The 23,130-nt window shown below is 42.6% G+C and overlaps 1 protein-coding gene and 2 long non-coding RNA genes across 3 annotated transcripts; all 3 read right to left on the bottom strand.

Moving 5' to 3' along the window:
* Positions 1–516: 516 nt before the first annotated feature.
* Positions 517–22,704, bottom strand: LOC115537675 (uncharacterized). Its single transcript, XM_030349721.1, has 20 exons — positions 22,548–22,704; positions 21,815–22,138; positions 21,412–21,681; positions 21,210–21,279; positions 21,062–21,095; positions 19,120–19,224; positions 15,118–15,187; positions 14,456–14,647; positions 13,721–14,044; positions 13,315–13,587; positions 13,119–13,191; positions 12,997–13,030; positions 8,403–8,533; positions 4,305–4,407; positions 4,008–4,077; positions 2,201–2,578; positions 1,529–1,852; positions 1,123–1,395; positions 971–1,043; positions 517–852 (listed from the first exon to the last, which is right to left on the bottom strand). Exons 1-20 carry the CDS (start codon positions 22,678–22,680, stop codon positions 813–815), a joined length of 3,294 nt encoding a protein of 1,097 aa, XP_030205581.1. The 5' UTR covers positions 22,681–22,704; the 3' UTR covers positions 517–812.
* Positions 7,291–8,808, bottom strand: LOC115537210 (uncharacterized). The gene is made up of 2 exons (XR_003974785.1): positions 8,681–8,808; positions 7,291–8,533 (listed from the first exon to the last, which is right to left on the bottom strand). It is a non-coding gene; the product is annotated as an uncharacterized LOC115537210 (long non-coding RNA).
* LOC115537208 (uncharacterized) lies at positions 14,662–15,528 on the bottom strand. The gene is made up of 3 exons (XR_003974783.1): positions 15,417–15,528; positions 15,118–15,187; positions 14,662–14,821 (listed from the first exon to the last, which is right to left on the bottom strand). It is a non-coding gene; the product is annotated as an uncharacterized LOC115537208 (long non-coding RNA).
* Positions 22,705–23,130: the final 426 nt, after the last annotated feature.

The raw sequence follows: 23,130 nt of genomic DNA, 5'->3' as shown, positions 1-23,130 counted from the left end.
CATGCATATTAGGAACACAAGTCGATAACGATAATGCATACAATACTGATAAGAAACAATGTTTATAATGTATTGCGTATATCATTATATAGAACCACAGTTACCGCATATCATATGTCATATCATCCTAAGTTTTCTTTGCCGAAATTTATTTGAGGACTGAAGTTGTGGAAGAAAACCTTATTCCATGTATGAATTAGGCCATATTATTTGGCCATAAACAACTGAGCCATTTGAAGTTTGAAATTCATGTGCATCTGTCTCATCTGAGACTGCAGACGCGCTGTCAAAATATCAACTCGTCAGATTCAAATGCGCTCATGGCTCTTAAAGGTGATGGGAGCTGGCACTCTCATTGGTTTATTGCACTTCATGCCCAAACCGCACCTACGGGTAATTAGGCTACTTCAGAACAACCCTTTTTAAATATAAGCCGGGCACAAGAGTCATTTTTCGCTCCCGTATAACTAAACTATATGATATAGTTTAGTTATGCTCGTATAATATGAGGCAGACTATTTTAGAATTCTGTTTAATTGATTTAAGTTTTCAACAATATTTCGATATCATTAGCAACAGACTGAGCTTGGCTTTTAATACAAAGAAGATGCATTCAATTGTAGCCTAGGCTATAATAACTAAAACAATAGCCTACGGCTTTTAACGCAAATCGGATCACGCATCAATATCAGTTGCAAAAATAAAGCATTTCAGAAGAATTTCTTCTTTTTCACGAAAGGTTTTGGGTGGGCCTGTTGAACAGTGGGTGGTCCTAGGTCCGTCAGGGCCACCCATAACGCAGTGCCTGGTTCCTATACCGGTTGCTGTGTTGAAGGTTTCTTCAGGAACCACCTATAAACATGAGGTGGGATCACGGGTTAGAACGGAGACGGACCCAGCACACTTGCTGGTAAGGTTAATCTTGACTCATCATTGTTCATGCTAAATTGTGTTTGTGTGTTTTACTTACAGGACAGAGATGATCAGACCAGTAAAGATGACACTACCGATTAAGAATCTCACTATCAGAGGGACATTCAATCCTGTAGGGGACAAATCATGGTAGATCACATAGTCATATCCATTTAGAGATTGTAGGGATATGTGTGGAAGTTGATTTACCAACGCTTTCACCGCTGAAAGTTAGCTTAATCTCTTTTGATGTTTGGTTTCCCAGGGGATTCGTGGCCACGCAGTAGTAGATTCCTCTGCAGCTGGACACATTGAAGCTGTACAAAGATCCATCTGACACGTTCAGGGGTCCCTCCGCACTGCTCCTGAACCAGGTGAACCGGAGAACGGGGGGGTTGGCTCTGCTGGTGCACGTCAGGTTGACCACACTGACCAGCGACACCGTGGGGGGGCTGACGGAGGCCTGGGTATCCTTCGGGGAATCTACAGGAACGCAAGATAAGTCTTCAATTTCAAGCTATGGTTTCGCTGTTGACGGATTTGAATGCAGTATGTAAAGTCTTTCTGCTTCTCAGCCGTCCTGGCTCACTGATTGGACCGTCTGCTGGTCACTCACAGAAAACGTTGAGCGTCACGACGCTCTCTGCTGTTCTGATGCTGGGCCCGCCTGCTGGGTCGTTCACCGGATACTCCACCAGACAGGTGAGGCGGACCCCGTGATGTCGGTCTGACAGAGTGATAATCAGCTGCCGGGTCCTGACGTTAGGCTCTTGGTCTCCGTGCGGCTCCAGCCGGCCCTCAGGGCCTCCTGACTGGTTCCAGCTCAGGTGAGGCGGCTGGGTGGGACAGGGTGCGATGGCCCTGCAGGTGAACGTTACCCTGCTCCCCTCCGTTAGTGGTCCCTCCGGGAGGGTCTGTATGGAGGGTGCTGGGGCTGAATCTACGTGGTTGTTATATTCCAGAGAGAATAATCATTATTAACACATTAAAGATTGTATAAGGGAAACGAAGTGTGTCTAACCCCATAGTCCATAATAACTTATGCAGTATACAATATGACACTGGCATACATTTTTTAAAAAACATTCTTCAAAGTCAAAATACAATTCTGTGGTATCATTACTTTAATTATAGACAAGGAGAACAAGTATGTCTCCGTAGTCAGGAAGTAGCCGAAAATCTAGAAAGATCATAATCATATTGAAATAGGAATACATATAGGTAACAAATAATTATAATAATGACGGTATTAAAAAAATAGACCCTCAAACCAAAAGGGGTCTCCTACCTTTAACTGTGATTGTAAGAGGACTGCAGGTGTCAGTTGACTTGTACCTGCTGCTTTCCACTCTGAAGTAATACACGTCAGCATACCTTGAGATCATGTTTGTAAAAACGGTTGTGCAGTTGTATTCACTCATATTCCCAATGATACTAATTGGATATGTATTATTGGTTTTGCTGCCGTTGAAAACCACACTTTCTGGATGAGGCCCAAAATGGTGAGTCGATTTTAGCCATAAACCAATATATATATTTTTTTTATCGAGTAGATTTAATGGTGCTGAATCAAATGAACATGGAATTTGCAAACAAGTGTCACTCAATGCCTCCATCTGGGTTGGCATAGATGCATTAAGGCCTGCAGGACAGTCTCGTTCAGCACCTGCAACACAAGCATTTTTTACACAAATTGGCCCATGACATGCATCCTCCCTGTCCCACCACATCCTCCTCTAACAGCCTGACCACACCTCTACTAGACCGGCATCACATTCTGAACATGGATACAGGCTTCATTTCAGAGATTGATTACATGCAGATTAGCATTTAGTCCAGTAGGTGTAAAACAAATGACTCATTCTGGTTGCATTAAAGGGGTTGTTCGAAATGTTGGACATTGGACCTCATTTAAAAGTGAGTCAGAGTGTTATCTATCATTGGAGACCGTTTTCATCACGTTTCATTCAGTCCTTCTAGTTGCAGAAATCGCTGGTGCTAGGCTAGCGCAAGTCTAGCCTGCCAATAAAAACTGTTTTACCCACTCCACAGTACACCTGAGGCAAATAAATTATAACGCCGGACTATCGATGTAACTGTCTGTGTTGACAGAGTAATGTTGGCAATAAAACTGCCCTTGCATTGCATTGCATTTTGTTTATACTTCCCTTTAGTTGGAAGCAGGCTACGGCAGCGGCGGACTGATATTACCCAGTGGCACCCATAGATATCCTGTATCATAGATCTCTATTATGATGCATTCTCATTTTAGGCTAAGTAGGCCTATAAGACAATTCTTAGAGTACAATTGTATCCATGCATAAGTCATTCAAGTAACAATATTGAAATACTAGCATTGTTGGGTAAGACAGAATTTGGTTTTATTCTGAATCCAGTGAAACAGATAGTTGGTTTTAGCTGATATAAAAAGTATTTGGTAGAGGCTTTTTTCCAAAAGGACAGACATTGTTTAGATACAAAATATCTAAACAAAAGAATAAATTCTCTGTTGCTGCAGCGCCATTCAAGAGATACAAGGATAGTTTTATTTCTAGCAGTTTTCTATCAAAACAGACATCAACATCGATAGTCTGGCGTTATAATTGATTTGCCTCGGGTGTACTGCGGAGTTGGTAAAACTGTTTTTATTGGCAGGCTAGCAGAAACCGTCCACTTGCACTAGCCTAGCACCAGCGATCTCTACAACTAGATGGACTGAATGAAACCTGTTGAAACCGGTTTCCAATGATAGATAACATGTCTGCAGAGCGGAGGAGATAATAATAATAATAATAAATGAAATTTATGTAGCGCATACATATACATACATACATACATATAGCGCAGAGATACATTGTCATCTGGGACAATCTAGATTTCCACAATTCTTCTCTGGTCCAGAACCAGTTCCAACACATAAAACGATGCATCAAAAACTTAGTTTTTCTATCCAATGATAGATAACACACTGGCTCACTTTGAAATGAGGTCCAATGTCCAAAATTTTGAACAACCCCTTTAATGCACCCAGAATGAATCACTCGTTGTTTTTTTTTAACTAAATATTCACAATAAAACAAATGAACACCGCTCACCTGAAACAAAGATGACATTCAGTAGCATTTCAAACTGTATTATCGTGATGCATCTTGTGAACCTCATCTCCTGCATCATGAATTCAAAGAAGGAGTGAAGGTATATTCGTTTTAGTTTTTAATGTGGCCTGGGTTAAGGTACCTACTGTACGTCTTCCTTTTCACAAATACAAGAAATGACGAATATGGAAACACAGAAGGCTACATGGAACAACAAAAGTAGAAGTAAATGCATTAATCAGTTTATTCTAGGCCTTTAAAAAAATAATATATATACATCATGTTTTAATTCCTTACCGCGAGCAGTAGGTGCTTTTTCACAGCCAACGGGCAGTTTGTTCTATAAGAAGAACAGTGTTGCACCAATGCGTTGTTAAATGGAGGTTTACTTAAATTCCAAAGTTATGATTCTTCCACCTTTAGCGATTGTCCCTATGTGACCACTCTTTTTATGATCCATGCACGGCTATCAACCTTGTTGTCAGTTATTAGTAATTGTGTTTAATATTCTCCTTGAGTGAGGAGACTAAACTGCACTAACTAAAGAGTTACTTTGATCAGACCTAATACTGCTGTCACTTGAACTGAAAAACACAAGAGAACATGGCATGTGGAAATCAGGAACTTCTAAATGCAGCATTGTGGTACTTTCATTTCTCAACCACATATGAAGCAAATGTGAAGTTGCAGTCCTGTGAATGCACATATAAAGATTAAGAATTATCAGTCACCAAATTTATGTGTATTATTCACAGTAGAATCTGAGATGCGTTAGAAAGTATCATTCACAAAGACGAAAAGGCCTGTGTTGTATTTAGTATGCACAGTGACTCTCTGTATGGACAGAGAAGAAGTTGGAAAAAGCTTTCACCAAAGGGTGTCTTGCATTTTAAAATGAGCATTTAAAACCTACTCTGTAAAACAAATACATTTATAACATATTCATAGTTTTTTTTTTAATTCTAAAAGTCAGTAATATTCTTTGGTGAAGCATTTTCAAGCACTGCTGCTGGTCGGCTATAGGGAGTCCTTCTGTAGTGAGTCCTGCTGCTGGTTGGATCTCATAAGTCCTGCTGTAGTGAGTCCTGTTTGACTCCTGCTGTAGCGAGTCCTGCTGTAGTTAGTCCTGCTGCTGGTGAGTCTGTTACGTATTTTAAGCACATAAGCTGCCCCCACATAGCCGCTAGGAAGCAGGATCGAACACACAAGCTGTATTACCCCCACACAGCCACAAGGGAGCAGGATCAAACATACGAGCTGTAATATATCTAACCCAGCTATAGAAGGCAGCATCTTTAAGACAGACGCGGAAGCCGCAGCTAAGACGTCACATTGGCCACGCCCACTTCACATAGGCCACGCCTACTTGGTCCATTTCCAGCGCCCGGAGCCAGAGGAGGCCAGAGAATCATAGGCGGACCAACAGAGAGCCTCGGGCCTAAGCCCGGGGCTCGAAGTAGGTCACGGTATATCTCTCACGTGTTAGATACAATTCCCTCCCTTTTGCTTCATAGTTACCATATCGAAATACTTTAACAAATAAAGTGAGTTAAAAAAAACCCTTTTCAAACTAATTTCAACAAGAACACAACAAGTCCTACTATAGTGAGTCCTGCTGTAGTGAGTCCTGCTGTAATGAGTCCTGCTGTAGTGAGTCCTGATGTAGTGAGTCCTGCTGTAGTGAGTCATGCTGTAGCGAGTCCTGCTGCTGTGAGTCCTGATGTAGCGAGTCTTACTGTAGTGAGTCCTGGTGTAGCGAATCTTACTGTAGTGAGTCCTGCTGCAGTGAGTCCTGCTGCAGTGAGTCCTGCTGTAGTGAGTCCTGCTGCAGTGAGTCCTGCTGTAGTGAGTCCTGGTGTAGCGAATCTTACTGTAGTGAGTCCTGCTGTAGTGAGTCCTGCTGTAGTGAGTCCTGGTGTAGTGAGTCTTACAGTAGTGAGTCCTGCTGCAGTGAGTCCTGCTGCAGTGAGTCCTGCTGCAGTGAGTCCTGCTGTAGTGAGTCCTGCTGCAGTGAGTCCTGCAATTGTGGGTCCTGGTGTAGAGAGCCTGTTGCTGCTTGGCTGTGATGACTCCTGTTGTAGTGAGTCCTAATGTAGTGAGTCCTGTTATGATTCCTGCTGTAGAAAGTCCTGCTGCTGGTTGGCTGTAATGACTCCTGCTGTAGTGAGTCCTAATGCAATGATTCCTGCTGTAGTGAGTCCTACTCTAATACGTCCTGCTGCAGTGAGTCCTGCTGTTACAGTGTTTTGTTGCATCCAGTCCGAAACACTATAAATGCTGTGGCCATGTGTGGACACCATTCCACTTCATGAACAAGGCATCACAGCGGCCATGAAGCCTCTTATCTCTTTGAGTGCTCTCTCAGCTCAGCTCCATGTCCATGATAAGCGTGGGCCTCAGCTCCAGCGCTACCTTGGCTCTTCCTGCCGGTGTAGGCACCAACCTGGCTGCAAACTCTTCTTCCTTGCTTCTTCCTTCTAATTGTCTGGCAGTATAGTTGTATATTTATAAATGATTAGTGTTCGACACTAAAGGAGCAAAACCTCAGCCCAGATCTGCACAGCTATTTACGCGTTCTCTGTGAACACTGGACACTTCTCTACATTAGCCACAGGAAGCTATGATGTCACCTCTTTGCTAAGTTAAAACCCTGCCTTGTAATATACCAAACCTATGGACAAAAGATCACACACTGCCGTCAGAGGAGGGGTGGTGGGGTGGGGGGGGGGGAAGAGATCGACCTGAAGGAGGACGTGGACATAGGAGACGAGGACCAAAGTATGTGCTGAGATTGGAGCAGCGTCGGTTGACCATGTTGTGGGACATTGGGACATTGAGAGAGCTGGACAGACAGACCGACCTCAGCAGAGGAGTGTTGCAAAAGTGAGTGGTTTGGCAAAAACAGGCAAAAATAATATTTCTCTACCGTCTCCAGTAAAACCCTTCAGCACAGTTTTCATAGTAGGCCTATATTAGAATAAACCATTTCAGATTTTAGCAAATGGACCAGGAGGAAATCCTGCATGAATCTATCTTCATAGATGAAGCGTTTAATCTGAGAAGGTCACGGGGAGAAACATCACAGATATTGTGAATGTCAAATGTCTGCAGAGCAGACCAGATACATTGTCATCTGGGACAATCTAGATTTCCACCAATCTGCTCTGGTCCATAATCAGTTCCATTAGCATCCACACTCTCACTCCAATCCTCCCCATCATACTCTCAAGGGCTGTGAACTATGGAGGCATTTTGAGGACCCTAATCAAATGAAAACGCAATGTTGATGATGAAAATGCAATATCACTGATGCTTTTTATTGTTCATAATATGCATACATTATTTGAGTCAGATATACAATTAAAATGCTATCTCTTTGCATTTGAATTGCTTCAATGAAGACAATATTAAAATGCAAATGAGTGGGTGGGACAAACTCCACCCATTGGGTAACTGGCTGAACTTTCAAATCGGTGTCACCCTTCACATCACATCCTCGTCCTCATAATCCTCATAAACAGCACCTAGCCCTACAGGGAGTCAAACTTGTTTTGGTTTATAGGGTGCCTTGGAGACAAAAAAGCATAAGGGGTGCCATGTTTTAGAAACAATTTGCAGCCGCAGCCATAGATGCTTAAAGTGTAATTCCGGGTCTTTTTTTTTTGCATGTGATCCCATCAAATAAGCCCCCCAGATACCTTTTTCATTGTAAATCAAGCATAGAGTTTGCTCGGCGCAATGTTTGCCTCCATGTTATTTGTTAGGGGCACTGTGAAAATCTTCCAAAACCATTAATATAGCTCAGAATAGCACCAAACCTCTTCAGTAGCATGATTAGGGTCCCTACACATAAAACGATGCATCAACAACTTAATTAGCGTACCGGGAGTTTGTTGAAAAAGACTGTTTTCCAATTCCGATTTTTAAGTTAAATTTGTTGGTGCCTCTATTATATTATCTACGGTAGCTGGTAATCAAATTATTTTTTGATAAACTCCCGCTACACTAACTAAGTTGTTGATGCTTCATTTTAGGTGTAGGGACCCATATCATGCGACTGCAGAGGTTTGGTGCTATTTTTGGCTAGATTAGTGGTTAAAAAATGCAGATTTGAAAGCTTTCGCTGTGCCCCTAGCCAATAACATGGAAGCCAAACATTGTGCTGGGCAAACTCTATACTTGATTTTCAATGAAAAAAGTATTTGGAGGGCTTATTTGATGAGTTTAAATGCCAAAACAAAGACCCTGGCTTCACCGGAATTACACTTTAAGCAGGATATGTTCATGCTGACATAAGTGGATACTAAAGAGATCCCAGTCCAAACTATTCAGCTCCTCTCCAGTTCAGCCCTGATCTGTGTGTTCTTAGCCTGTTGAGCAGTGATCTCAACGTACTCTGAGGTCTGCTCCTCCCCCTGGGGGAACACCAGGCCTGGGTTCTGCACAGCACCTCGCTTGGCAAAGTCGATCTCTCCGTAGTTGATCTCCTCTTCTACCTGCTTGTCTGACGCCTCGAATATTGGATTCTGTGGAAGAGCATTGATACATGAATAGGCCTACATGACTTGAAGAAGAGTCAACAAGTGGTTCCCATAAAACAGGGTTAGGGATGTTCAAGATCTTTTCACTGAAGTCCACAAACAGAAAAATATAAGAAGGGCTGGGACACTCACCAGAGGTAAGGTATATCGCCTCACTTCTATTGTATCAAAGTTAGCGAAATCATTCAAATGAAGGTCAGTTATGCTTGATAATTGAATATGCTTAAAGAAAAAACTCAGCTTATATAACAGCCTTCTGTTCATGGATACCCCTTTATACAGCCCTGTATATAGGGGAAAAAGGTATTGGTATATTTCAAGCTTGTAATGCGAATAAGTTACTGAACAGTGCCTTATCGAACAGACTCATCATTTTTTTTGCGTGGATTCCAATCATAGGAAACTTGGCCTTTTCCAAGCTCCGCCAGAAGTCGGTTAGGGAGAGAAGCAAATGTTGATTCTTCAGAGAATCATCACACTGCAGTGTTTCCCATACATAGACCAATGTGTGGCGCAGCGCTACAGAATCAACACAGAGCGTCACAAATTGATTCTGCTTCTTTTTTTTGAAAATATTTAAATATAAATATCGTTCCGTTCATTCATCTCCTCATAGCACTCTTTCTCCCTGATATTCTTGTTCACACACGGATACACACAGGAACACGCACACACAGAGACGAGCGCACATTCATGCCAGTGGTGCGCGGGTACACTTATAAACAGCAGATTCGCCCGCTCCTCCTCTCAACGCGCCTATCAAATGAAAACCAGCGGGCTGAAGAAGCCTCCCACTCCGAGGAGGCACACATTGCTTTCTGTGTGCGGGAAACACTGCACTGCATTTCGATAAGTTCTAATTGCAGACTCTCTTCCACTTCGTCTGCATCCATCGTACAATCTTCGAAGCGCTGAGTAAGCACAGAAAGCTTGGCCTTCGGAACAGCACATCTGATTTCGGTCAGCGTGGGGAAGTGCGAAACATTGAAGTTGCAGCTCATGAACTTTTAGAAAAGTTGATTTCAGATCTCAGGGAATAACACCGCTGCAACACGGAGCGGCCACTTGACTGCCACATCAGAATGGTAGAGTACGTCCCCGTATTCAGCATCTACATCAGATAGAAAAGCTGTGGTAGAGCCCTCAGGCTCGAATTATTTTGACCGTTTTCAAGACCTTTTTCATCACCAAGCTGGACAGCTTTGCTACAAAGGGCTTGATGGTGGATGAAGCAGTGCATTTGAACAGCCTCACCTCCACTCCCTTGCACCTTGGAGCACACCCTAGAGGCCATTCCTTTGTGCGCGCCTTCCATTGCTGGAGTCCCATCCGTTGTTGCTCCACAAAGCTTGTCCAAGTTATGTCCCATCTTTTCAATTGCATCTGACACAGCTTCAAAGATGTCCTTAACGTTGTTGTGCCCTTTAGACTCCTAAGATCAAGCAGATCCTCCGCAATGCAAAAGTCGACTCCCCGTAAATTAATGAACCGCTGTGCAGTGTCTGTTGCATCTATGCTCTCATCACATGCAATCGAGAAAAAATCAGAAGCGTAAGCTTTTTCCCACACTTGATGTTTTAAGGTGCTTCTCAAGTCTTTGATTCGCAACAAAACTGTGTTTCTGGACATGGCCACAGTTTTGAATTCCTGCATTTTCTCTGGGCACATTATTCCTGAAACTTTAGCGAGACAGTGTTTAATGAAGGCACCATCTGAGAATGGATTCCCATGTCGGGTTAGGTTAGGGTCAATGAGTTGAGCTACCTGCTATTATTGCATTTTCTTGTGTTTTGTCAGTCTGGAGGAGAAAGGGATTGTTGACCGCGATTGTCTCCCGCCGGAGCCCGGCTGCCCGCTGCCGAGGCACCACCGCCTCGGCAGTGGGTAGCGCCGGGGCACCACCAGCCCCACGGCGGTGGTGCCTCGCGGCGGTGGTGCCTCAGCAGCGGGCAGCGGGGCTCCGGCGGTCAACAATCACGGGCAACAATCCCTTTCTCCTCCATGTCGCGGTTCATGTACTTTTCGGAGTCAAAGCCAATGTACCTTTTCCCCAATTCCTTCTCAACCATGGTTGAGATAAACCTCCACTTCCACATCAATCTGAAATTGACTGAACCGCGACATTGAGGAGAAAGGAATTTTGACCGCGATTGTCTCCCGCCGATGCCCCAATTCCTTCTCAATCATGGCTGAGATAACCCCCACTACGAGTCTCGCTATGGATATACCAGGGACGTCAGAGAACCCAACGTGTTATGCGCTATGACAGCAGAACGGTTATCCATATAACAAAGAAGTGTACAATACTTGCATTATAGTGTGTCTATTTACACACACACACACACACACACACACACACACACACACACACACACACACACTCTAAGTGGCATCCCGCCACTTAAACCTCGGCCCGGGCGGGTCCGAGGTGGGGTGATTGACGGCGTATACCGCCGCCACCCACTGAGTGGCGACGAAGAGCATCACTCTCTCCCAAATCAGCGAGATCGGGGGACACCTGGCCGGAGGCAGAGAAAGCCAGGAAGAGACTTTAAAAGGAGCATGAGGACTGTCATTTGAGAGGAACGGGAGCGAGAGGGAAGGAAGCGCTCGGGTCCGCGAGCGGCTAGAGGCTCACGGAGACCCTAGAGACCGCAAGTATAATGTATTGTTTAAGATGTATGTTATAAACGCTGTGATCGGCTTAAACCCCCACTAAACGTGCGATTCGTACCTGGAACCCGGCTCATTGGGGGAGCGGGGTGCCACAACACACACACACGTGGGGCTCACAGTGTTAGCTCAATGTCTCATTGGAGGGCCAAATCTTCTGGGTGGGCAAAGCATGGACGTATTAAAGGGGCAAAGCAGAGAAAGGGGGGGTAACATGTCCTCGTTTGATGACTTATGTGTTTTCACAAATTCCAAATCGGCGCGTCTGAGCTTTGTTTTTTCAAAGGCAGAGCAGGATACCTAGTTCTCGTTTTACACCTAATGCCATTTCTAGTCCTGGGGGACCATATTAGTGTTAGAAACCTAATAAAGTGAAATGTTCATGCCATGGGACCTTTAACTTTTTGTTCTTGCTCTGCACCAGTGTAGGTCTGATGGTTTCATTGTGTGTGGTTTCATAGTGTTGCCGTACATTATAGCCTTTCATCACTGCAACGGTTTCATTGCACATTTCCCCTTGGCCCAAAATATTCATTTTTCAACCTTTTTTTCCTGCACTCACTTGCTATCCTGTGTTTCTTTGGTTGTGCCATTTTTGGGCACCATGGCACAACATTTATTTGATTGCTCTTGTTTTGTTGAGGGTTACCTTGTTTAACACGGCTCTTTTAAACTGAGGCCCTGTTTATACGACGACGATTGCGGGTGAAAACGACATGATATTTGATCAGACGTGCCTTTCATACCACCTGTGTTTGAGGTAGCAGAGTACAATTGTATTTCATTAGGTAGGTTTATTTTTGGGAGGGCTGATTAGATTTTTGCTTGAGTAATTCCCTTGTAGACAATTGCATACTTTAAGCTATTTAGAATTCTTTCTTTATTGCAGCAAAAATATTTTTACTGCAAGAAAGCTTATTATTTCGTATATCGCAAATACTAAAAATAAACTACTATAGAACATTGCTTAATATAAGACGATGTACAGAAATGACTGCATCCTACAAAAATGTTAATGAGTTAACTTGTTAACTTTGCCTTAGGGTAAACTATACGTTCAAGTGCAGGATACTAGTACGCTATCTACCACTGTGTGGTTCCTACTAGGGCCCGACCGATTCATCGGCCTGCCGATTTAATCGGCCGATTATTGCCTTTTTGAAAATAATCAACATCTGCCAAAAAGACGCTGATTACAACCGATTTTTTTTTTGATTTTTTATTGCGCTTAGTATCCTGCAGATTGCGCTCCTACTCGCCTTGCTAACCAACAACTTTAGCTGGAGTAAAAAAGAGGAGATTGAATTTTACCGTACAACATGAAAGCACGCTCGCTCAGGCAGCTGCGCGCTCACCTCACCAATGTACACAAGACGCGTTTGAGCATGTTGTGCCTGTTTTTCTTTAGGTCCCAGGCCATGTTAATTTGTTATACTGTAGACTCTAACGGTGAGACCATACTGCTCAGCACGCATGTGTTAGTCACTGCTCACGAGCGCAGCACATTGGGAGTTAGTTATTTATTTTACATTTTACATTACACTCATTTTTTACTGTAAATGTACTCTAAAACACTCAAAGGTTCTGCATTCAATTCACATATTCGTCAAAAGTGTTTAAAGTATATTTAAGGTATCAAAAACTACGTTTTATAGGCTTTTTTTTTGTTTTGTTTTTAATCGGCCGATTAAATCGTAATCGTAATTTTTCTCTGAAAATAATCGGCATCGGCATCGTCACTCAAAAATCAATATCGGTCGGACCCTAGTTCCTACCTGTTGCTGTGTTAAAGGTCTCTTCAGTAACCACCTATAAACATGAGGTGGGATCACAGGTTAGAACGGATATAGATCTATATCTAAAGATAAAGATGTGTGTTACTGTGTGTTTTACTTACAGGACACAGATGATCAGACCAATAAAGAAGACGGTACCAAAGAATCCACCAATTATCAGAAGGACATTCAACTCTGTAGGAGATAAAACATTGTAGATCACTGGGGCATTATCATATCCAGATTGTAGGGATATGTTTGGGATGTGTATTATAGTAAAGTTTTTATCATAGGGCCTACGGGTAGAAGTTGATATACCGATGCTTTCACCGCTGACAGTTAGTGTAATCTCTTCTGATGTTTGGTTTCCCAAGGGATTCGTGGCCATGCAGTAGTAGATGTCTCTGTAGCTGGACACATTGAAGCTGTAAAAAGATCCATCTGACACGTTCAGGGGTCCCTCCGCACTGCTCCTGAACCAGGTGAACCGGAGAACGGGGGGGTTGGCTCTGCTGGTGCACGTCAGGTTGACCACACTGCCCAGCGATACCGTGGGGGGGCTGACGGAGGCCTGGGTATCCTTCGGGGAATCTACAGGAACACAAGATAAGTCTTACATTTCAGGCTATGGTTCCACTGTTGACGGATTTGAATGCAGTATGTACACTCTTTCTGCTTCTCAGCCGCCCCGGCTCACTGATTGGACCGTCTGCTGGTCACTCACAGGAAACGTTGAGCGTCACGACGCTCTCTGCTGTTCTGATGCTGGGCCCGCCTGCTGGGTCGTTCACCGGATACTCCGCCAGACAGGTGAGGTGGACCCCGTCATGTCGGTCCGACAGAGTGATATTCAGCCGCCGGGTCCTGACGTTAGGCTCTTGGTCTCCGTGTGGCTCCAGCCGGCCCTCAGGGCCTCCTGACTGGCTCCAGCTCAGGTGAGGCGGCTGGGTGGGACAGGGTGCGATGGCCCTGCAGGTGAACGTTACCCTGCTCCCCTCCGTTAGTGGTCCCTCCTGGAGGGTCTGTATGGAGGGTGCTGGGGCTGAATCTACGTGGTTGTTTTCAAGAAACATTTGTTTTAGGCTGAAATGTAGGTTTAATATCCACAGGAATGAATGCAGCATGTTCAGTGTTGGCCAGTGTATTCAAGAGGGAAAATAATCCTTATAAACACCTTAATGATCTATGAGGGAAACGAAGTGTGTCTAACCTCCTAGTCAATAACTCATGCACTACAGTATACAATATGACACTGGCATAAGACATTGTTCTTTAAAGTGAAAGTACAATTCTGTGGTATTGCTATTTTAATTCTAGACCAGGAGACCAAGTAGATCTGACTAATCAGGAAGTAGCCGACAATCCAAAATGATCAAAATAATATTGAAATAGGTTACAAATAATTATAATAATGACAGTAATAAAAAAATAGACCCCCAAACCAAATGGGGTCTCCTACCTTTAACTGTGATTGTAAGATGATTGCAGGTGTCAGTTGCCCTGAAACTGGTGCCTTCTACTCTGAAGTTATATACGTCAGCATAACTTGAGTTCATGTTTGTAAAAACAGTTGTGCAGTTGTATTCACTCATATTCCCAATGATACTAATTGGATATATATTATCTTGTATGTTGCTTTGGAAAACCACATCTTCAAAATGGGTGGTCGATTTGAGCCATACACCCCAAATGGGTTTGGTTTTATCTAATTGATTTGATGGTACAGAATAAAATGAGCATGGAATTTGCAAACAAGTGTCGCTCAATGCCTCCATCTTGTTTGGCATAGATGCATGAAGGGCTGAATGACAGGATCCCTCACCACCTGCAATGCAAGCATTTTTTACACAAATCGGCCAATGACATGCATCCTTCCTGTCCCACCACATCCTCCTCTAACAGCCTGGCCACACCTCTACTAGACCGGCATCACATTCTGAACATGGATACCGGCTTCATTTCAGAGATCGATTACATGTAGATTAGCCGATAGTCCAATTAGGTGTAAAACTAATTATAGATTCTGTGTCTTGTAAAACGGGTCTGTTGGCGTGCCAATACCTAAACATGTTCAGTGCTTGGAACTAAATATTCACAATAAAACAAATGAACACCACTCACCCGAAACAAAGATGACATTCAGCAGCATTTCCAACTGGATCATCGTGATGCATCTTGTGAACCTCATCTCCTGCATCATGAATTCAGTGAAGGTTAGAGTTAAGGGCCAATTGTTTTAGTTTTTAATATGGACTTGGTTAAGGTACCTACATCTTCCTTGTTGAACAATTACAACAAATAACAACCATTAAAATACAGTGGGCCACATGGAACAAAAAAACTAAAAAGATCATGCCTTAAACAGTTTTTTTAAGTTTTTTTTTATAAAAAAGAATGTATTTAATGTATTAATTTCTTACCGAGAGCCGTAGATGGTTTTTCACAGCCAACAGGCAGGGTTTGTTCTCAAAGGAGAACAGTGTTGCACCAATGCGTTGTTAGACATGGGTGTACCTAAATACCAAAGTTAGGATACTTCCACCTTTAGCGATTGTCCCTCTGTGACTCTCTTCTTTATGATCCATGAACGGCTAATCAACCTCGATGGACCTTGATCCTAGTACTTCCTCCTCTCAACCATACATGAAGCAAATGTGTGGTGGCAGTCCTCTGGATGTAAATATAAAAATAAATAATATTTTGTCTCCAAATTAATTTGTATTCACACTACAATCTTGAGATGTCTTAAAACCGATCGATTCACAAAATGAAAAGGCTTGTGTTGTATTAAGTGAGCATAGTCACTGTCTGTTTGGACAAAGGATAAGCTGGAAAAAGCTTCAGCATAGAGTTTTGTGTTTTAAAATGAGTATAGAAAGCCTACTATGTAAAACAAATGCATCGATTATAACTTATTCCAAGTTATTTTTAACAGGCATGCGACAAACAAAGCCAGAACCATAGTTTTGTTTAACTCTAAAAGTCAGTCAATTCCCATGGTGAAGCTTTTTCAAGCTCTCCTGCTGGTTGGCTGGAGGGATTCCTCCTGGTGTAGCGATTCTTAATGTAGTCAGTCCTGCTGTAGAGTCCTGCTGTAGAGTCCTGCTGTAGCGAGTCCTGCTGTACCGAGTCCTGCTGTAGAGTCCTGCTGTAGAGTCCTGCTGTAGAGTCCTGCTGTAGTGAGTACTGTGGTGAGTCCTGCTACTGGTATTAATCTGTGAGTCATAGATGCTTAAACAGAGTATTATTTTACTGACATCAGTGGATGCAAAATCGATCTTGTTACAAATTATGATATTCATTGTTTCTCCAGTTCAGCCCTGATCTGTGTGTTATTAGCCTGTTGAGCAGTGATCTTAACATACTCTGAGGTCTGCTCCTCCCCCTTGGGAACAATATGAGGAAATAACAATAATAAGTTATTTTACAGTAAATGTTCCTTCTTTTTTTCTTGGACCGGGTGGATTTTGTGGATGTAAAGATACGTGCAGGCATCAACATTTGTAAATTAATCTGTAAAATGTCAGGTAATGAACCATCATTTAAGATTACATTCATATCATGTCTTTTATTGCAGAGACATGATATTTTCACAGAGTGATCCCAGGGCACCCCCTGGTTAACAGGTCTGATCGCCCAGTTCTAATCTCTTTCCAATGACTTCATGTATTTATTGCAATATCTTTTATTTCCAAGATGTTTCAATGGTGAATTTTGATGATGTTTTGCGATATTGAATACACATGTCCCCAATATGCCCTCTTTCATATAAAATAGACCCCAGGTCACCTCATTACATCACTTCCTGTAGGGCTAGATTTATAGTAGATTATCTACTACTTTTAGTAAACCTTAATGCCCTGATTCATATTAGTCTATCTCACTCCTACGTCATCTGTACCCCTTGAATGTTGTGTCCGCTTCACTTATTGGATGTCTATGAAACCCATGGTGATGCGCTTTGAAGCCTTTGACAATGATTTAAGTCTTCCTTTCACTTCATTCATTGCATTGACGTCGTCCTCATCTTTCCAAATGAAGAATAAATGACATCCATTCCTTTTAAATAACATTGTCAGTTACATAAAATAACCCTGAACACAACTGCTCAGAAAGACATTGATTCACACAAAATAGTAGCTAGGTCAACATGGATCACCATGACAACTTCAAGTTGCATGAACACACAATCTAAACATCATATACATGAAGATTAAATGCACATTTACCGGTAGAGATGTTATCGTAACACATTTTAAACTAGGTATCTTAAAATGTTGCGTTTGCCACTGTGAATAAAAGGAGTGTCATCCATTTTGTTTTGTTTGGCAGAAGTTTGACACATGTGATGTGTTGCTGTTTCGATAGGAGGCACTGTACAAGTCGACAGGGGGCGCTGTACCAGGCGATAGGGGGGGCTGTACCAGTCGATAGGGGGCGCTGTACCAGTCGATAGGGGGCGCTGTACCAGTCGATAGGGGGCGCTGTACCAGTCGATAGGGGGCACTGTACCAGTCGATAGGGGGCGCTGTACCAGGCGATAGGGGGGGCTGTACCAGTCGATAGGGGGCGCTGTACCAGGCGATAGGGGGGGCTGTACCAGTCGATAGGGGGCGCTGTACCAGTCGATAGGGGGCGCTGTACCAGTCGATAGGGGGCACTGTACCAGTCGACAGGGGGGGGCTGTACCAGTCGACAGGGGGGGGCTGTACCAGTCGATGGGGGGGCGCTGTACCAGTCGATAGGGGGCTGTACCAGTCGATACTTATTCAAAGAAAGATCTGCATTCTGTCCTTGAACAGAATATTTTGAACTCCATGAATCAATTTAAAATTCAGAATTGTAATCAACAACTGATCACATCTTAATAACCGTGTTTTCAGGCTTTTTATCTGCGACCTGCACTCGTTGCTGGGCACAGCCTCATACTGTTGGTTTATTAACCGGGCCACTTCCCTTGAAGATAGAGAACTTTGTTTATTGTTTATTAGTAGAGTTTAGGGGCCATGACATATTGCTACATATTGCTCTTGATCAGCTGCTTCTGCACTTCACAAGTGTGGAACAGTCTACAGCCTCCCAATGCACATTCTTTAACTTGCAAAAAATACACATAAACAGTTAAAATGCTGATTTAACCTTACCCTACTCATGGAGCACAGGAGCATCTGCTGAAGAAGATCAATATTTTGGACTTACCACATGGACCCTACAACACAAAGGTCTACCAGGAGTCTATCAATTTAAATGATAAACCCACCGTAATTTTGTATTTTATTTATTGAAAACCCGGCCTGTGAAGTGAGTATAAAACTGTAATGCCTTTCCATTACTTACTGGTTTGCATAATATGCGGTATTTTTTTTCATTTTTATTGATGTAAATCCCTAAAATCTAAACCTGGATTCAGTGTTTTTAGCTCTGCTTTCAAAAGTAACTTATGATGTCCCTTGAATTCTTGAGCATCTTGACCTTTCTAAATGAAAAAGAATTCCTTTCCAAATTGCACACATTAATTGACAATGCTTGATTTTTTACCTTTCAAGATGACGTACTCAGTATGATTATACTGTGAGTGTCATGTTTTGAATGTTTACCGTTGATTCAAATGGTACAGGTATGTCCATGCAGTAGAGGGGGAGGGGCTTCCCGGTGTTACCGGACGGGCGGAACAGAGAGCTAGAGAAGTTCCGGTTTCTTCTTTTAGCAATCCTGACTGAAAACATCTTGTCATTTGGGCCCAGTGTTCAAAATATTGAACTATTTCTTTAATTAGTAAAAATCAATATCATGGCTGTGAACACTTTTCGGACGTTTTTATTGCGTTTTAATTCATCATTTATTAATTATTTTACATGAAAAAAAAAATAGAAGATTACTGTAGGTAGACTGGGCAGTTTCATGATGTAACGAATAATAATTTTTTACATGTATCATATCAGTTTGAATATGGACCATTTATCAACATGAATATACTGTTATTTATTTAAATTTGACTGTTAAATCTGCTCTGTATTTTACAGTTTATTACATTTGGTACTCTTCTTATTCACTGTAATTTGACACTATCCATCTGAAGACTTTGCTGTCAGACATCTTCCGTTTTTTTTACGGTTATTTTTTACACTGCAGACCTGGGTTCTGCACAGCACCTCGCTTGGCAAAGTCGATCTCTGCGCAGTGGATGTACTCTTCCACCTTCTTGTCTGACACCTTGCATATTGGATTCTGTGGAAAAGCATTAATACATGAATGCATGACCTGAAAGAAGAGTGAACAAGTGGTTTCAATAGAATAATGGCAAACCTACTATAACGTTTGAACAATATGTGTTTATTGAGGTAGCTGAGTGCATTATGTTTATTTTGGGAGAGCCAAGATATTGTTTAATTATTTGAATAGCTAAAATATGTTCACATGAAGGCTAAGTATAGCATAGTCATCTTTCCCATAGTTGGCTCTGTCAGAATATGTGTTTTGGTTGACTGCTTCTGTATGAGATGAGATATTCTAAAGAGCAGAAACGCGGCCCGTCTGCAGTGGTGGGTGGAGTACTGAAAATCTATACTCAAGTAAAAGTAAAATTACTTCCTTCAAAATCGACTTTAGTAAAAGTAAATATTCCAATTGGAAAACCTACTTGAGTAAGAGTAAAAAAGTACTTTGTTTTAAAGTTACTCAAATTACAAGTTACTTTACATTTTTGTATTGGAGTGCTTGGATCAGTGAAAAATACATAACGTGTTAGAATGTGAGTGAGTGAGGGAGAGAAAGAGATGCACTCCTAAAACATTTCTTCACAAGTTGTACAACAAAAGCAATATATACAACAAAAAATGTAATTTCATTTCAAACAAATTTGCATTAAGCTCTGTGCATGTGACAAAAGGCAGGAGCTTTGTAGGAACACAACCAATTAAACACAAACGTGACTGACTTGGTTGGCTGATTGGACAATCAGATTTATCCAGCCTACGCACATAGCATGCCCGCACACTCACAGAGCCAGACACGACAATGACGAACAAGTTTGTGAGTGGTCTGCAGAATACAGTGTAACATAGTATCTTTAGAATTATATAAAATATACGTGGACCGTAACTCTGCACCCACTGGCAAAAATATCTTCCTGCGCGTCTGCATCCATGTGGTTCTAGCCCGCAGTCCCAACGTAACGGTCGACTCGTCTCCTCGGCTATGGAATCGCAACTATGTTGCGACCTAGGGAGGGCGCGTCGCTAACGTGTACGCTTGTATCACAGTCTACCAAGATAATGTCTTTATCAAAATACTCATTTTAATGAAGGCACAATGGAAAATGTGAAATGTTACTTGTAATGCGTTACTACCCACCACTGCCCGTCTGATTATGCCAACACCCAGGGCTACTTTCACATGATTGCAGTCGAACTCATCGGAACGGAGAGCAAATGTATCTTATATACCAGGTGAGACAGCTTTATTCTGATCACCTTATTTTCAGCAATCCTGGGCTGAACAATTAAGAGCTTGTAGTGTCTTTTGCATGATCGCATGCTTGGGACCCCAAGAATCTGGGGTTTGTTGAAGAATAGCTTTGCACGGAGGGGTAAACACACACTCCAGCAGTTAATTCAAATGTTGAATTGGGAAACAACGGCTTGGAAGGCATGATGAACGAGCAGCTATCAGTCTGCTTACGTTTATAATCAAAATGACTCTAACTCTTAGTATTTTTTTTGAATTTTTTTTCAGTTCTTTGCTCGATTAATTTTCATGAAGTCAATTTTAAATTTTAATTCAATTTTAATATTTGCTCAATTGTAGCAAAAAGATGGAATTTCAGTCGTGCATGCAAGATTTCCAATCAATTAGTTTTACGAAAAATACTTTTGAGAATGCCTGAAATAAGACGATGTACAGAAATGACTGGATCCTACAAAAATGTTAATGAGGTCATTGTCACGTTGATGTCGGTTTTTTTAATCAATTCAGTAAACTTGTTAACTTTGCCTTCTAAGGGTAAACCATTTCTACCTTCAAGTGCAGGATGTGACTATGCTGTCCACCACTGTGTGGTTCCTACCTGTTGCCGAGTTGAAGGCTTCTTCAGTAACCACCTAAAAACATGAGGTGGGACCATGGGTTAGAACGGAGACGGACCCAGCACACATACTGGAAAGGTTCATCTTGCCTCTTCATTGTTCAAACTAAATTGTGTGTGTTTTACTTACAGGACAGAGATGACCAGACCAATAAAGAGGAAGGTACCAAAGAATCTCACTATCAGAGGGACATTCAATCCTGTACGGCACAAATCATGGAAGATCACTGAGGCATTGTCATATCCATTTAGAGATTGTAGGGATATATTTGGGATATGTGTTATAGCAAGGTTTTATTATAGGGTCTATCTATGTGAAGAAGTTGATTTACCGCTTTCACCGCTGATAGTTAGCTTAATCTCTTTTGATGTTTGGTTTCCCAAGGGATTCGTGGCCACGCAGTAGTAGATTTCTCTGTAGCTGGACACATTGAAGCTGTACAAAGATCCATCTGACACGTTCAGGGGTCCCTCCGCACTGCTCCTGAACCAGGTGAACCGGAGAACGGGGGGGTTGGCTCTGCTGGTGCACGTCAGGTTGACCACACTGCCCAGCGACACCGTGGGGGGGCTGACGGAGGCCTGGGTATCCTTCGGGGAATCTACAGGAACACAAGATAAGTCTTCAGTTTCAAGCTATGGTTCCGCTGTTGACGGATTTGAATGCAGTATGTAAACTCTTTCTGCTTCTCAGCCGTCCCGGCTCACTGATTGGACCGTCTGCTGGTCACTCACAGGAAACCTTGAGCGTCACGACGCTCTCTGCTGTTCTGATGCTGGGCCTGCCTGCTGGGTCGTTCACGGGATACTCCGCCAGACAGGTGAGGCGGACCCCGTCATGTCGGTCCGACAGATTGATATCCAGCCGCCGGGTCCTGACGTTTGGCTCTGGGTCTCCGTGCGGTTCTGGCCGGCCCTCAGGGCCTCCTGACTGGTTCCAGCTCAGGTGAGGCGGCTGGGTGGGACAGGGTGCGATGGCCCTGCAGGTGAACGTTACCCTGCTCCCCTCCGTTAGTGGTCCCTCCGGGAGGGTCTGTATGGAGGGTGCTGGGGCTGAATCTACGTGGTTGTTTTTAATAAATATTTGCATTAGGCTGAGATGTAGCTTCAATATCCACATGAATGAAGCATGTTCTGTGTTGACCAGTGTATTCAAGACGGGAGAAAAATCATCATAAACACCTTAAAGATTATATGAGGGAAACAAAGTATATCTAACCCCCCATTCAATAACTCATGCACTACAGTATACAATATGACACTGGCATAAGACATTGTTCTTTAAAGTGAAAGTACAACTCTGTGGTATCGCTATTTTAATTCTAGACCAGGAGACCAAGTAGATCTGACTAATCAGGAAGTAGCCGACAATCCAAAATGATCAAAATAATATTGAAATAGGTTACAAATAATTATAATAATGACAGTAATAAAAAATTAGACCCCCAAATCAAATGGGTTCTCCTACCTTTAACTGTGATTGTAAGATGATTGCAGACGTCAGTTGCCCTAAAACTGGTGCTTTCCACTCTGAAGTAATATACGCCGGCATACCTTGAGATCATGTTTGTAAAAACAGTTGTGCAGTTGTATTCACTCATATTCCCAATGATACTAATTTGATATATATTATCTTGTATGTTGCTGTGAAAAAACACATTTTTAACATTGGTGGTAGAATTGATCCATGCACCCAAAATGGGTTTGTTTTTATCGAATTGATTTGGTGGTACGGAATCAAATGAACATGGAATTTGCAAACAAGTGTTGCTCAATGCCTCCATCTTGTTTGGCATAGATGCATGAAGGCCTGCATGACAGGATCCCACACCACCTGCAATGCAAGCATTTTTTACACAAATTGGCCATAGACATGCATCCTTCCTGTCCCACCACATCCTCCTCTAACAGCCTGTTCACTCCTCTACTAGACTGGCATCACATTCTGAACATGGATACCGGCTTCATTTACGATTCATCGATTACATGCAGATTAGCCGATTGTCCAATTAGGTGTAAAACTAATTATAGATTCTCTGTCTTGTAAAACG

Source organism: Gadus morhua, chromosome 23 (assembly GCF_902167405.1).
Source record: "Gadus morhua chromosome 23, gadMor3.0, whole genome shotgun sequence".
NCBI lineage: Eukaryota > Metazoa > Chordata > Actinopteri > Gadiformes > Gadidae > Gadus > Gadus morhua.
Note: the sequence above shows the minus strand (reverse complement) of the source record. Positions and strands in the feature narration are given on the sequence as shown.